This window comes from Oncorhynchus mykiss, chromosome 15, assembly GCF_057628025.1.
Source record: "Oncorhynchus mykiss isolate SJ-2025 chromosome 15, ASM5762802v1, whole genome shotgun sequence".
Lineage (NCBI taxonomy): Eukaryota > Metazoa > Chordata > Actinopteri > Salmoniformes > Salmonidae > Oncorhynchus > Oncorhynchus mykiss.
The window spans coordinates 657,542-672,992 of NC_143036.1; the positions used below are offsets into that span (position 1 = coordinate 657,542).

The 15,451-nt window shown below is 42.2% G+C and overlaps 1 protein-coding gene and 1 long non-coding RNA gene across 2 annotated transcripts in view; both read right to left on the minus strand.

The window, feature by feature from the left end:
- LOC149977361 (uncharacterized) overlaps positions 1–15,451 on the minus strand; it is a 290,909-nt gene that overhangs the window by 142,333 nt on the left and 133,125 nt on the right. The gene's annotated exons all lie outside the window — the stretch shown is intronic.
- vipr1b (vasoactive intestinal peptide receptor 1b) overlaps positions 1–15,451 on the minus strand; it is a 196,626-nt gene that overhangs the window by 36,950 nt on the left and 144,225 nt on the right. The window contains 1 exon segment of the mRNA NM_001124642.1: positions 10,647–10,779. Within this exon segment, the coding sequence (NP_001118114.2) occupies positions 10,647–10,779 (133 nt within the window).

Consider the following 15,451-nt stretch of genomic DNA (forward strand, 5'->3'; position numbering starts at 1 on the left):
CCTGACAACACAGAGAGTTAAATGGTATCAGCCCACCTGACAACACAGAGAGATAAATGGTATCAGCCCACCTGACAACACAGAGAGATATACAGCATCAACCCACCTGAAAACACAGAGCGATAAATGGTATCAGCCCACCTGACAACACAGAGAGATATACAGTATCAGCCCACCTGACAATACAGAGAGATAAATGGCATCAGTCCATCTGACAACACAGAGAGATAAATGGTATCAGTCCACCTGACAACACAGAGAGATATACAGTATCAGCCCACCTGACAACACAGAGAGATAAATGGTATCAGCCCAGCTGAAAACACAGCGTGATACATGGTATCAGCCCACCTGACAACACAGAGAGATATACAGTATCAGCCCACCTGACAACACAGAGAGATAAATGGCATCAGTCCATCTGACAACACAGAGAGATAAATGGTATCAGTCCACCTGACAACACAGAGAGATATACAGTATCAGCCAAACTGACAACACACAGAGATAAATGGTATCAGTCCACCTGACAACACAGAGATGTACATTATCAGCCCACCTGAAAACACAAACGGATATAAAGTATCAGTCCACCTGACAGAGATATACAGTATCAGTCCACCTGACAGAGATATACAGTATCAGTCCACCTGACAGAGATATACAGTATCAGTCCACATATTAACACAGGTATACAGTATCAGTCCACCTGACAGAGAAATACAGTATCAGTCCACCTGACAGAGATATAAAGTATCAGTCCACCTGACAGAGATATACAGTATCAGTCCACATATTAACACAGAGATATAAAGTATCAGTCCACCTGACAGAGATATAAAGTATCAGTCCACCTGACAGAGATATACAGTATCAGTCCACCTGACAGAGATATACAGTATCAGTCCACCTGACAGAGATATACAGTATCAGTCCACCTGACAGAGATATAGAGCATCAGTCCACCTGACAGAGATATAAAGTATCAGTCCACCTGACAGAGATATACAGTATCAGTCCACATATTAACACAGAGATATAAAGTATCAGTCCACCTGACAGAGATATACAGTATCAGTCCACCTGACAGAGATATAAAGTATGAGTCCACCTGACAGAGATATAAAGTATCAGTCCACCTGACAGAGATATACAGTATCAGTCCACATATTAACACAGGTATACAGTATCAGTCCACCTGACAGAGAAATACAGTATCAGTCCACCTGACAGAGATATAAAGTATCAGTCCACCTGACAGAGATATACAGTATCAGTCCACATATTAACACAGAGATATAAAGTATCAGTCCACCTGACAGAGATATAAAGTATCAGTCCACCTGACAGAGATATACAGTATCAGTCCACCTGACAGAGATATACAGTATCAGTCCACCTGACAGAGATATACAGTATCAGTCCACCTGACAGAGATATAGAGCATCAGTCCACCTGACAGAGATATAAAGTATCAGTCCACCTGACAGAGATATACAGTATCAGTCCACATATTAACACAGAGATATACAGTATCAGTCCACATATTAACACAGGTATACAGTATCAGTCCACCTGACAGAGAAATACAGTATCAGTCCACCTGACAGAGATATAAAGTATCAGTCCACCTGACAGAGATATACAGTATCAGTCCACATATTAACACAGAGATATAAAGTATCAGTCCACCTGACAGAGATATAAAGTATCAGTCCACCTGACAGAGATATACAGTATCAGTCCACCTGACAGAGATATACAGTATCAGTCCACCTGACAGAGATATACAGTATCAGTCCACCTGACAGAGATATAGAGCATCAGTCCACCTGACAGAGATATAAAGTATCAGTCCACCTGACAGAGATATACAGTATCAGTCCACATATTAACACAGAGATATAAAGTATCAGTCCACCTGACAGAGATATACAGTATCAGTCCACCTGACAGAGATATAAAGTATGAGTCCACCTGACAGAGATATAAAGTATCAGTCCACCTGACAGAGATATACAGTATCAGTCCACATATTAACACAGAGATATAAAGTATCAGTCCACCTGACAGAGATATAAAGTATCAGTCCACCTGACAGAGATATAAAGTATCAGTCCACCTGACAGAGATATACAGTGTCAGTCCACCTGGCAGAGATATACAGTATCAGTCCACATATTAACACAGAGATATAAAGTATCAGTCCACCTGACAGAGATATAAAGTATCAGTCCACCTGACAGAGATATACAGTATCAGTCCATCTGGCAGAGATATAAAGTATCAGTCCACATATTAACACAGAGATATAAAGTATCAGTCCACCTGACAGAGATATACAGTATCAGTCCACCTGACAGAGATATACAGTATCAGTCCACCTGACAGAGATATAAAGTATCAGTCCACCTGACAGAGATATACAGTATCAGTCCACCTGACAGAGATATAAAGTATCAGTCCACATATTAACACAGAGATATACAGTATCAGTCCACCTGACAGAGATATACAGTATCAGTCCACCTGACAGAGATATAAAGTATCAGTCCACCTGACAGAGATATACAGTATCAGTCCACATATTAACACAGAGATATAAAGTATCAGTCCACCTGACAGAGATATACAGTATCAGTCCACCTGACAGAGATATCAAGTATCAGTCCATCTGACAGAGATATACAGTATCAGTCCACCTGACAGAGATATACAGTATCAGTCCACCTGACAGAGATATACAGTATCAGTCCACCTGACAGAGATATAAAGTATCAGTCCACCTGACAGAGATATACAGTATCAGTCCACATATTAACACAGAGATATAAAGTATCAGTCCACCTGACAGAGATATAAAGTATCAGTCCACCTGACAGAGATATACAGTATCAGTCCACCTGACAGAGATATACAGTATCAGTCCACCTGACAGAGATATACAGTATCAGTCCACCTGACAGAGATATACAGTATCAGTCCACCTGACAGAGATATAGAGCATCAGTCCACCTGACAGAGATATACAGTATCAGTCCACCTGAAACACAGTATCAGTCCACATATTAACACAGAGATATAAAGTATCAGTCCACCTGACAGAGATATACAGTATCAGTCCACCTGACAGAGATATAGAGCATCAGTCCACCTGACAGAGATATACAGTATCAGTCCACCTGGCAGAAATATACAGTATCAGTCCACATATAAACACAGAGATATAAAGTATCAGTCCACCTGACAGAGATATAAAGTATCAGTCCACCTGACAGAGATATACAGTATCAGTCCACCTGGCAGAGATATACAGTATCAGTCCAAATATTAACACAGAGATATAAAGTAAGTGTCCACCTGACAGAGATATACAGTATCAGTCCACCTGACAGAGATATACAGTATCAGTCCACCTGACAGAGATATCAAGTATCAGTCCATCTGACAGAGATATAAAGTATCAGTCCACCTGACAGAGAAATACAGTATCAGCCCATCTGACAGAGATATAAAGTATCAGTCCACCTGACAGAGATATCAAGTATCAGTCCATCTGACAGAGATATAAAGTATCAGTCCACCTGACAGAGAAATACAGTATCAGCCCACCTGACAGAGATATAAAGTATCAGTCCACCTGACAGAGATATCAAGTATCAGTCCACCTGACAGAGATATACAGTATCAGTCCACCTGAATGAGAAATACAGTATCAGTCCACCTGACAGAGATATAAAGTATCAGTCCACCTGACAGAGATATACAGTATCAATCCAAAAATTAACACAGAGATATAAAGTATCAGTCCACCTGACAGAGATATACAGTATCAGTCCACCTGACAGAGATATACAGTATCAGTCCACCTGACAGAGATATAGAGTATCAGTCCACCTGACAGAGATAAAAAGTCTCAGTCCACCTGACAGAGATATACAGTATCAGTCCACCTGGCAGATATATACAGTATCAGTCCAAATATTAACACAGAGATATAAAGTATCAGTCCACCTGACTGAGAAATACAGTATCAGTCCACCTGACAGAGATATACAGTATCAGTCCACCTGACAGAGATATAAAGTATCAGTCCACCTGACAGAGATATAAAGTATCAGTCCACATATTAACACAGAGATATAAAGTATCAGTCCACCTGACAGAGATATACAGTATCAGTCCACCTGAATGAGAAATACAGTATCAGTCCACCTGACAGAGATATAATGAATCAGTCCACCTGACAGAGATATACAGTATAAGTCCACATATTAACACAGAGATATAAAGTATCAGTCCACCTGACAGAGACATACAGTATCAGTCCACATATTAACACATAGATATACAGTATCAGTCCACCTGACAGAGATACAGTATCAGTCCAGCTGACAGAGATATACAGTATCAGTCCACCTGACAGAGATATAAAGTATCAGTCCACCTGACAGAGATATACAGTATCAGTCCACCTGACAGAGATATACAGTATCAGTCCACCTGAAAGAGATATAAAGTATCAGTCCACCTGACAGAGATATACAGTATCAGTCCACCTGACAGAGATATAATGTATCAGTCCACCTGACAGAGATATAAAGTATCAGTCCACATATTAAAACAGAGATATAGAGTATAAGTCCACCTGACAGAGATTCAAGTATCAGTCCACCTGACAGAGATATACAGTATCAGTCCACCTGACAGAGAAATACAGTATCAGTCCACCTGAAAGAGATATAAAGTATCAGTCCACCTGACAGAGATATACAGTATCAGTCCACCTGACAGAGATATAATGTATCAGTCCACCTGACAGAGATATACAGTATCAGTCAACCTGACAGAGATATAAAGTATCAGTCCACCCGACAGAGATATACAGTATCAGTCCACCTGACAGTGATATAAAGTATCAGTCCACCTGACAGAGATGTAAAGTATCAGTCCAACTGACAGAGATATACAGTATCAGACCACTTGACAGAGATATACAGTATCAGTCCACCTGACAGAGATATACAGTATCAGTCCACATATTAACACAGAGATATAAAGTATCAGTCCACCTGACAGAGATATACAGTATCAGTCTATCTGACAGAGATATACAGTATCAGTCCACCTGACAGAGATATAAAGTATCAGTCCACCTGACAGAGATATACAGTATCAGACCACTTGACAGAGATATACAGTATCAGTCCACCTGACAGAGATATACAGTATCAGTCCACATATTAAGACAGAGAAATAAAGTATCAGTCCACCTGACAGATATATACAGTATCAGTCCACATATTAACACAGAGATATACAGTATCAGTCTATCTGACAGAGATATACAGTATCAGTCCACCTGACAGAGATATACAGTATCAGTCCACCTGACAGAGATATGAAGTATCAGTCCAACTGACAGAGATATACAGTATCAGTCCACCTGACAGAGATATACAGTATCAGTCCACATATTAAGAGAGAGATATAAAGTATCAGTCCACATGACAGAGATATACAGTATCAGTCCACATATTAACACAGAGATATAAAGTATCAGTCCACCTGACAGAGATATACAGTATCAGTCCACCTGAAAGAGATATAAAGTATCAGTCCACCTGACAGAGATATACAGTATCAGTCCACCTGACAGAGATATACAGTATCAGTCCACCTGACAGAGATATACAGTATCAGTCCACCTGACAGAGATATATTCAGTATAAGTCCACATATTAACCCAGATATATAAAGTATCAGTCCACCTGACAGAGATATATAGTATTAGGCCACCTGACAGAGATATAAAGTATCAGTCCACCTGACAGAGATATACAGTATCAGTCCACCTGACAGAGATATAAAGTATCAGTCCACCTGACAGAGATATACAGTATCAGTCCACCTGACAGAGATATACAGTATCAGTCCACCTGACAGAGATATACAGTATCAGTCCACCTGACAGAGATATACAGTATCAGCCCACCTGACAGAGATTTAAAGTATCAGTCCACCTGACAGAGATATACAGTATCAGTCCACCTGACAGAGATATACAGTATCAGTCCACATATTAACACAGAGATATAAAGTATCAGTTCACCTGACAGAGATATACAGTATCAGTCCACCTGACAGAGATATACAGTATCAGTCCACATATTAACACAGAGATATAAAGTATCACTCCACCTGACAGAGATATACAGTATCAGTCCACATATAAACACAGAAATATAAAGTATCAGTCCACCTGACAGAGATATACAGTATCAGTCCACCTGACAGAGATATAGAGTATCAGTCCACCTGACAGAGATATAAAGTATCAGCCCACCTGACAGAGATATACAGTATCAGTCCACCTGACAGAGATATACAGTATCAGTCCACCTGACAGAGATATACAGTATCAGTCCACCTGACAGAGATATACAGTATCAGTCCACATATTAAGACAGAGATATAAAGTATCAGTCCACATGACAGAGATATACAGTATCAGTCCACATATTAACACAGAGATATAGAGTATAAGTCCACCTGACAGAGATTCAAGTATCAGTCCACCTGACAGAGATATACAGTATCAGTCCACCTGACAGAGAAATACAGTATCAGTCCACCTGAAAGAGATATAAAGTATCAGTCCACCTGACAGAGATATACAGTATCAGTCCACCTGACAGAGATATAATGTATCAGTCCACCTGACAGAGATATACAGTATCAGTCAACCTGACAGAGATATAAAGTATCAGTCCACCCGACAGAGATATACAGTATCAGTCCACCTGACAGTGATATAAAGTATCAGTCCACCTGACAGAGATGTAAAGTATCAGTCCAACTGACAGAGATATACAGTATCAGACCACTTGACAGAGATATACAGTATCAGTCCACCTGACAGAGATATACAGTATCAGTCCACATATTAACACAGAGATATAAAGTATCAGTCCACCTGACAGAGATATACAGTATCAGTCTATCTGACAGAGATATACAGTATCAGTCCACCTGACAGAGATATAAAGTATCAGTCCACCTGACAGAGATATACAGTATCAGACCACTTGACAGAGATATACAGTATCAGTCCACCTGACAGAGATATACAGTATCAGTCCACATATTAAGACAGAGAAATAAAGTATCAGTCCACCTGACAGATATATACAGTATCAGTCCACATATTAACACAGAGATATACAGTATCAGTCTATCTGACAGAGATATACAGTATCAGTCCACCTGACAGAGATATACAGTATCAGTCCACCTGACAGAGATATGAAGTATCAGTCCAACTGACAGAGATATACAGTATCAGTCCACCTGACAGAGATATACAGTATCAGTCCACATATTAAGAGAGAGATATAAAGTATCAGTCCACATGACAGAGATATACAGTATCAGTCCACATATTAACACAGAGATATAAAGTATCAGTCCACCTGACAGAGATATACAGTATCAGTCCACCTGAAAGAGATATAAAGTATCAGTCCACCTGACAGAGATATACAGTATCAGTCCACCTGACAGAGATATACAGTATCAGTCAACCTGACAGAGATATACAGTATCAGTCCACCTGACAGAGATATATTCAGTATAAGTCCACATATTAACCCAGATATATAAAGTATCAGTCCACCTGACAGAGATATATAGTATTAGGCCACCTGACAGAGATATAAAGTATCAGTCCACCTGACAGAGATATACAGTATCAGTCCACCTGACAGAGATATAAAGTATCAGTCCACCTGACAGAGATATACAGTATCAGTCCACCTGACAGAGATATACAGTATCAGTCCACCTGACAGAGATATACAGTATCAGTCCACCTGACAGAGATATACAGTATCAGCCCACCTGACAGAGATTTAAAGTATCAGTCCACCTGACAGAGATATACAGTATCAGTCCACCTGACAGAGATATACAGTATCAGTCCACATATTAACACAGAGATATAAAGTATCAGTTCACCTGACAGAGATATACAGTATCAGTCCACCTGACAGAGATATACAGTATCAGTCCACATATTAACACAGAGATATAAAGTATCACTCCACCTGACAGAGATATACAGTATCAGTCCACATATAAACACAGAAATATAAAGTATCAGTCCACCTGACAGAGATATACAGTATCAGTCCACCTGACAGAGATATAGAGTATCAGTCCACCTGACAGAGATATAAAGTATCAGCCCACCTGACAGAGATATACAGTATCAGTCCACCTGACAGAGATATACAGTATCAGTCCACCTGACAGAGATATACAGTATCAGTCCACCTGACAGAGATATACAGTATCAGTCCACCTGACAGAGATATACAGTATCAGTCCACCTGACAGAGATATACAGTATCAGTCCACCTGACAGAGATATACAGTATCAGTCCACATATTAAGACAGAGATATAAAGTATCAGTCCACATGACAGAGATATACAGTATCAGTCCACATATTAACACAGAGATATAAAGTATCAGTCCACCTGACAGAGATATACAGTATCAGTCCACCTGACAGAGATATACAGTATCAGTCCACATATTAACACAGAGATATAAAGTATCAGTCCACCTGACAGAGATATACAGTATCAGTCCACCTGACAGAGATATACAGTATCAGTCCACCTGACAGAGATATACAGTATCAGTCCACCTGACAGAGATATACAGTATCAGTCCACATATTAACACAGAGATATAAAGTATCAGTCCACCTGACAGAGATATACAGTATCAGTCCACCTGACAGAGATATAAAGTATCAGTCCACCTGACAGAGATATACAGTATCAGTCCACCTGACAGAGATATACAGTATCAGTCCACCTGACAGAGATATAAAGTATCAGTCCACCTGACAGAGATATACAGTATCAGTCCACCTGACAGAGATATACAGTATCAGTCCACATATTAACACAGAGATATAAAGTATCACTCCACCTGACAGAGATATACAGTATCAGTCCACATATAAACACAGAAATATAAAGTATCAGTCCACCTGACAGAGATATACAGTATCAGTCCACATATTAACACAGAGATATAAAGTATCAGTCCACCTGACAGAGATATACAGTATCAGTTCACCTGACAGAGATATACAGTATCAGTCCACATATAAACACAGAGATATAAAGTATCAGTCCACCTGACAGAGATATACAGTATCAGTTCACCTGACAGAGATATACAGTATCAGTCCACATATTAACACAGAGATATAAAGTATCAGTCCACCTGACAGAGATATAGAGTATCAGTCCAACTGACAGAGATATAAAGTATCAGTCCACCTGACAGAGATATACAGTATCAGTCCACCTGACAGAGATATACAGTATCAGTCCACATATTAACACAGAGATATAAAGTATCAGTTCACCTGACAGAGATATACAGTATCAGTCCACATATTAACACAGAGATATACAGTATCAGTCCACCTGACAGAGATATACAGTATCAGTCCACCTGACAGAGATATACAGTATCAGTCCACCTGACAGAGATTTAAAGTATCAGTCCATCTGACAGAGATATACAGTATCAGTCCACCTGACAGAGATATACAGTATCAGTCCACATATTAACACAGAGATATAAAGTATCAGTCCACCTGACAGAGATATACAGTATCAGTCCACCTGACAGAGATATAAAGTATCAGTACACCTGACAGAGATATACAGTATCAGACCACCTGTCAGAGATATAAATATCAGTCCACCTGACAACACACATAGATATAAAGATTCTGATGCTCAAAACGCTCTACAGCTGCACCACCAAGAGCATCCTGACCAGTTGCATCACCGCCTGGTATGGGAACTGCTTGGCATCTGACTGTAAGGCACTACAGAGGGTAGTGAGTACATCACTGGGTCCAAGCTTCCTGCCATCCAGGACCTATATACTCGGCAGTGTCAGAGGAAAGCCCAAAAAATTGAGAGAGCGTCCAGTCAGCCAAGTCAAAGACTGTTTTCTCTGCTACCGCACGGCAAGCGGTACCGGAGCGCCAAGTCTAGGACCAAAAGGCTCCTCAAAAGCTTTTACCCCTAAACCATAAGACTGCTGAACAACTAATCAACTGACCACTGGACTATTTACATTGACCCCCCCTCCTCCATTTGTTTTGTACACTGCTCCTATTCTCTGTTTATTAACTATGCATAGTCACTACCTACATTTACCTCGACTAACCTGGACCCCGCACATTGAATCGGTACAGGTAACCCCTGTAATAGCCTATGTATTGTTATTTTATTGTGTTACTTTTTGTTATTTTTACTTTGGTTTATTTGGTAAATATTTTCTTAACTCTTTCTTGAACCGCACTGTTGGTTAAGGGCTTGTAAGTAAGCATTTCACAGTAAGGTCTACACTTCGGCGCATGTGAAAAATAAAGTTTGATTTGAGAAGTGTTTGAAATACAGACATGTTCAACAAGATGGATTATAATGTTGGAAGGTGGAGGTTTTTCTCTATTTAAACACTGTCTCCTGAGGTTGGTACAATTAACACACATACACTCACACACACATATACTTACACACACCCACAGACACGGGCTGTGTACTTACGGATCCTGGGGAGCAGTTGTCAACCTCTCCGACCTGGTACAGAACCACATCCTTCGTAAACACAGCGATGGCCTTCAAGATGAATGACACAAACAGGTGCATGTGGATGTAGTTCCTAGTGCAGTGGAGTTTCCTAGGGGAGACACACACGACATGTTACATCCAGTGTGACCAAAGAACTTCCACTGTCTATGGAATTGAGAAATGGAGAAAGAATGACCACTAATTGATGAATGAATGAAATACTAATGAAACCTTTTGGTTCTCTGACACTGTGGAGGGATACGGAGGGAGAACAAAGCCTTTTCTCAATCCTCAATAACCACCATAAAGAGCTTATCGAAACACAGTGAGATACTGAAGCATGTGGATTTATAAATGAGCTTTCAGCCAACAACTTCAACATAAGCCTTAATATCTCACAGTCTGAAGGTCTGTGGTGTGTAATGACTGAAGCATAGATGACCCAAAGCAGAGTGATGCTTAGTAGTGATGTATGAGGTTGCATCCCAAATGGCACCCTATTCTCTATAGGTCCTGGTCAAAAGTAGTGAACTACATAGGGAATAGGGCCCTTGTCTAAAGTATTGCACTATATTGGGAATAGGGCCCTGGTCAACAGTAGTGCACTATATAGGGAGGCATTTGGGATGTACCTTGGTGTTCCTTTCCTCTAACACCCTGAATCAGCCAATTGGAAGCCTGGGATGATTATGTGGCCATGGTATGAGGGCCAGCTTGGGAATTTATCCAGGACACCAGGGTTAACACCCCTATTCCATGTGATCTTTAGTGACCACAGCGAGTCATGATACCCGTTTAACGTCCCATCTGAAAGGCGGCACCCTACATAGAGTAACATCCCCAATCTTTTTTTTTTGACCCGAAGAAATAGTGCCTCCTACTGGCCCTCCAACACCACTTCCAGCAGCATCTGGTCTCCCATCCAGGGACCGACCAGGACCCACAATGCTTAGTTTCAGAGGCAAGTCAGCAGCGGGGGGCAGGGTGGTATGCAGCTGGCTAACAGCTGTAGCCATGAAGTGTTTTGAAAGGCTGGTCATGGGTCACATCAACACCATTATCCCAGAAACCCTAGACCCACTCCAATTCGCATACCGTACCAACAGATAAACAGATGAAGCAATCTCAAATGCACTCCACACTGCCCTCTCCTACCTGGACAAGAGGAGCACCTATGTGAGAATGCTGTTCATTGACTACAGCTCAGCGTTCAACACCATAGTGCCCTCAAAGCTCATCACTAAGCTAAGGACCCTGGGACTGAACACCTCCCTTTGCAACTCGATCCAGGACTTCCTGACGAGCCGTCCCCAGGTGGTAAGGGTAGGCAACAACACATCCACCCGGCTGACCCTAAACACGGGGGCCCCTCAGGGATGCGTGCTTAGCCCCCTCCTGTACTCCCTGTTCACACACGACTGCGTGGCTAAGTACGACTCTTAAACCATCATTAAGTTTGCCGACAAGGTGGTAGGCCTGATCACTGACAACAATGAGACAGCCTATAGGGAGGAGGTCAGAGCACTGTCAGTTTGGTGCCAGGTATCAGCAAGACAAAGGAGCTGATCGTGGACTACAGGAAATGGAGGGCCGAGCACGATTAGACGGGCCTGCAGTGGAGCCGGTCGAGAGCTTCAAGTTCCTCAGTGTCCACTAAAGATTAATCATGGTCCACAAACACCAACACAGTCGTGAAGAGGGCACGACAACGCCTCTTCCCCCTCAGGAGGCTGAATAAATTTGGCATGGGCCCCCAGATCCTCAAAAAGTTCTAGAGGTGCACCATTGACAGAATCTTGAGTGACAGCATCACCGCTTGGTATGGAAATTCCTTGGCATCCGACTGCATGGAGCTACAGAGGGTAGTGCGTACCGTCCAGTACATCACTTCCGGCGCCGACAGAGATGGCCGCCTCGCTTCGCGTTCCTAGGAAACTATGCAGTTTTTTGTTTTTTTACGTGTTATTTCTTACATTGGTACCCCAGGTCATCTTAGGTTTCATTACATACAGTTGAGAAGAACTACTGAACATAAGAGCAGCGTCAACTCACCATCAGTACGACCAAGAATATGACTTTCGCGAAGCGGATCCTGTGTTCTGCCTTTCACCCAGGACAACGGAATGGATCCCAGCCGGCGACCCCAAAAAACAACTTCGTAAAAGGGGGAAACGGAGCGGTCTTCTGGTCAGACTCCGGAGACGGGCACATCGTGCACCACTCCCTAGCATTCTTCTCGCCAATGTCCAGTCTCTTGACAACAAGAGGGACATCAGAGACTGTAACATTCTTTGCTTCACGGAAACATGGCTCACTGGAGAGACGCTATCGGAATCGGTGCAGCCAGCTGGTTTCTCCACGCATCGCGCAGACAGAAACAAACATCTTTCTGGTAAGAAGAGGGGCGGGGGCGTATGCTTCATGGTTAACGTGACGTGGTGTGATCATAACAACATACAGGTACTCAAGTCCTTCTGTTCACCTGATTTAGAATTCCTCACAATCAAATGTCGACCACATTATCTACCAAGGGAATTATCTTCGATTATAATCACAGCCGTATATATTCCCCCCAAAGCAGACACATCGATGGCTCTGAACAAACTTTATTTGACTCTTTGCAAACTGGAATCCATTTATCCGGAGGCTGCAATTTACAAAATAGCCTCCAATACCCTACTCAACAAACTGGATGCAGTCTATCACAGTGCAATCCGTTTTGTCACCAAAGCCCCATACACTACCCACCATTGCGACCTGTACGCTCTCGTTGGCTGGCCCTCGCTTCATACTCGTCGCCAAACCCACTGGTTCCATGTCATCTACAAGACCCTGCTAGGTAAAGTCCCCCCTTATCTCAGCTCGCTGGTCACCATAGCATCTCCCACCTGTAGCACACGCTCCAGCAGGTATATCTCTCTAGTCACCCCCAAAACCAATTCTTTCTTTGGCCGCCTCTCTTTCCAGTTCTCTGCTGCCAATGACTGGAACGAACTACAAAAATCTCTGAAACTGGAAACACTTATCTCCCTCACTAGCTTTAAGCACCAACTGTCAGAGCAGCTCACAGATTACTGCACCTGTACATAGCCCACATATAATTTAGCCCTATCAACTACCTCTTTCCCAACTGTATTTAATTTATTTATTTATTTTGCTCCTTTGCACCCCATTATTTTTATTTCTACTTTGCACATTCTTCCATTGCAAAACTACCATTCCAGTGTTTTACTTGCTATATTGTATTTACCTTGCCACCAAGGCCTTTTTTTGCCTTTACCTCCCTTCTCACCTCATTTGCTCACATTGTATATAGACTTGTTTATACTTTATTATTGACTGTATGTTTGTTTTACTCCATGTGTAACTCTGTGTTGTTGTATCTGTCGAACTGCTTTGCTTTATCTTGGCCAGGTCGCAATTGTAAATGAGAACTTGTTCTCAACTTGCCTACCTGGTTAAATAAAGGTAAAATAAAATAAATAAAAAAAAAATTCATTGTAGCTGGGGATTTTAACAAGGCTAATCTGAAAACAAGACTCCCTAAATTTTATCAGCATATCGATTGCTCAACCAGGGCTGGAAAAACCTTGGATCACTGCTATTCTAACTTCCGCGACGCATATAAGGCCCTGCCCCGCCCTCCTTTCGGAAAAGCTGACCACGACTCCATTTTGTTGATCCCTGCCTACAGACAGAAACTAAAACAAGAAGCTCCCGCGCTGAGGTCTGTTCAACGCTGGTCGGACCAATCTGATTCCACACTCCAAGACTGCTTCCATCACGTGGACTGGAATATGTTTCGTATTGCGTCAGACAACAACATTGACGAATACGCTGATTCGGTGAGTGAGTTCATTAGAACTTGCGTTGAATATGTCGTTCCCATAGCAACGATTAAAACATTCCCAAACCAGAAACCGTGGATTGATGGCAGCATTCGCGTGAAACTGAAAGCCCGAACCACTGCTTTTAATCAGGGCAAAGTGACCGGAAACATGACCGAATACAAACAGTGTAACTATTCCCTCCGCAAGGCAATCAAACAAGCTAAACGTCAGTATAGAGACAAAGTAGAATCTCAATTCAACGGCTCAGACACAAGAGGTATGTGGCAGGGTCTACAGTCAATCACGGATTAGAAAAAGAAAACCAGCCCAGTCACGGACCAGGATGTCTTGCTCCCAGGCAGACTAAATAACTTTTTTGCCCGCTTTGAGGACAATACAGTGCCACTGACACGGCCCGCAACTAAAACATGCGGACTCTCCTTCACTGCAGCCGACGTGAGGAAAACATTTAAACGTGTAAACCCTCGCAAGGCTGCAGGCCCAGACGGCATCCCCAACCGCGCCCTCAGAGCATACGCAGACCAGCTGGCTGGTGTGTTTACTGACATATTCAATCAATCACTATCCCAGTCTGTTGTTCCCACATGCTTCAAGAGGGCCACCATTGTTCCTGTTCCCAAGAAAGCTAAGGTAACTGAGCTAAACGACTACCGCCCCGTAGCACTCACTTCCGTCATCATGAAGTGCTTTGAGAGACTAGTCAAGGACCATATCACCTCCACCCTACCTGACACCCTAGACCCACTCCAATTTGCTTACCGCCCAAATAGGTCCACAGACGATGCAATCTCAACCACATTGCACACTGCCCTAACCCATCTGGACAAGAGGAATACCTATGTGAGAATGCTGTTCATCGACTACAGCTCGGCATTTAACACCATAGTGCCCTCCAAGCTCGTCATCAAGCTCGAGACCCTGGGCCTCGAC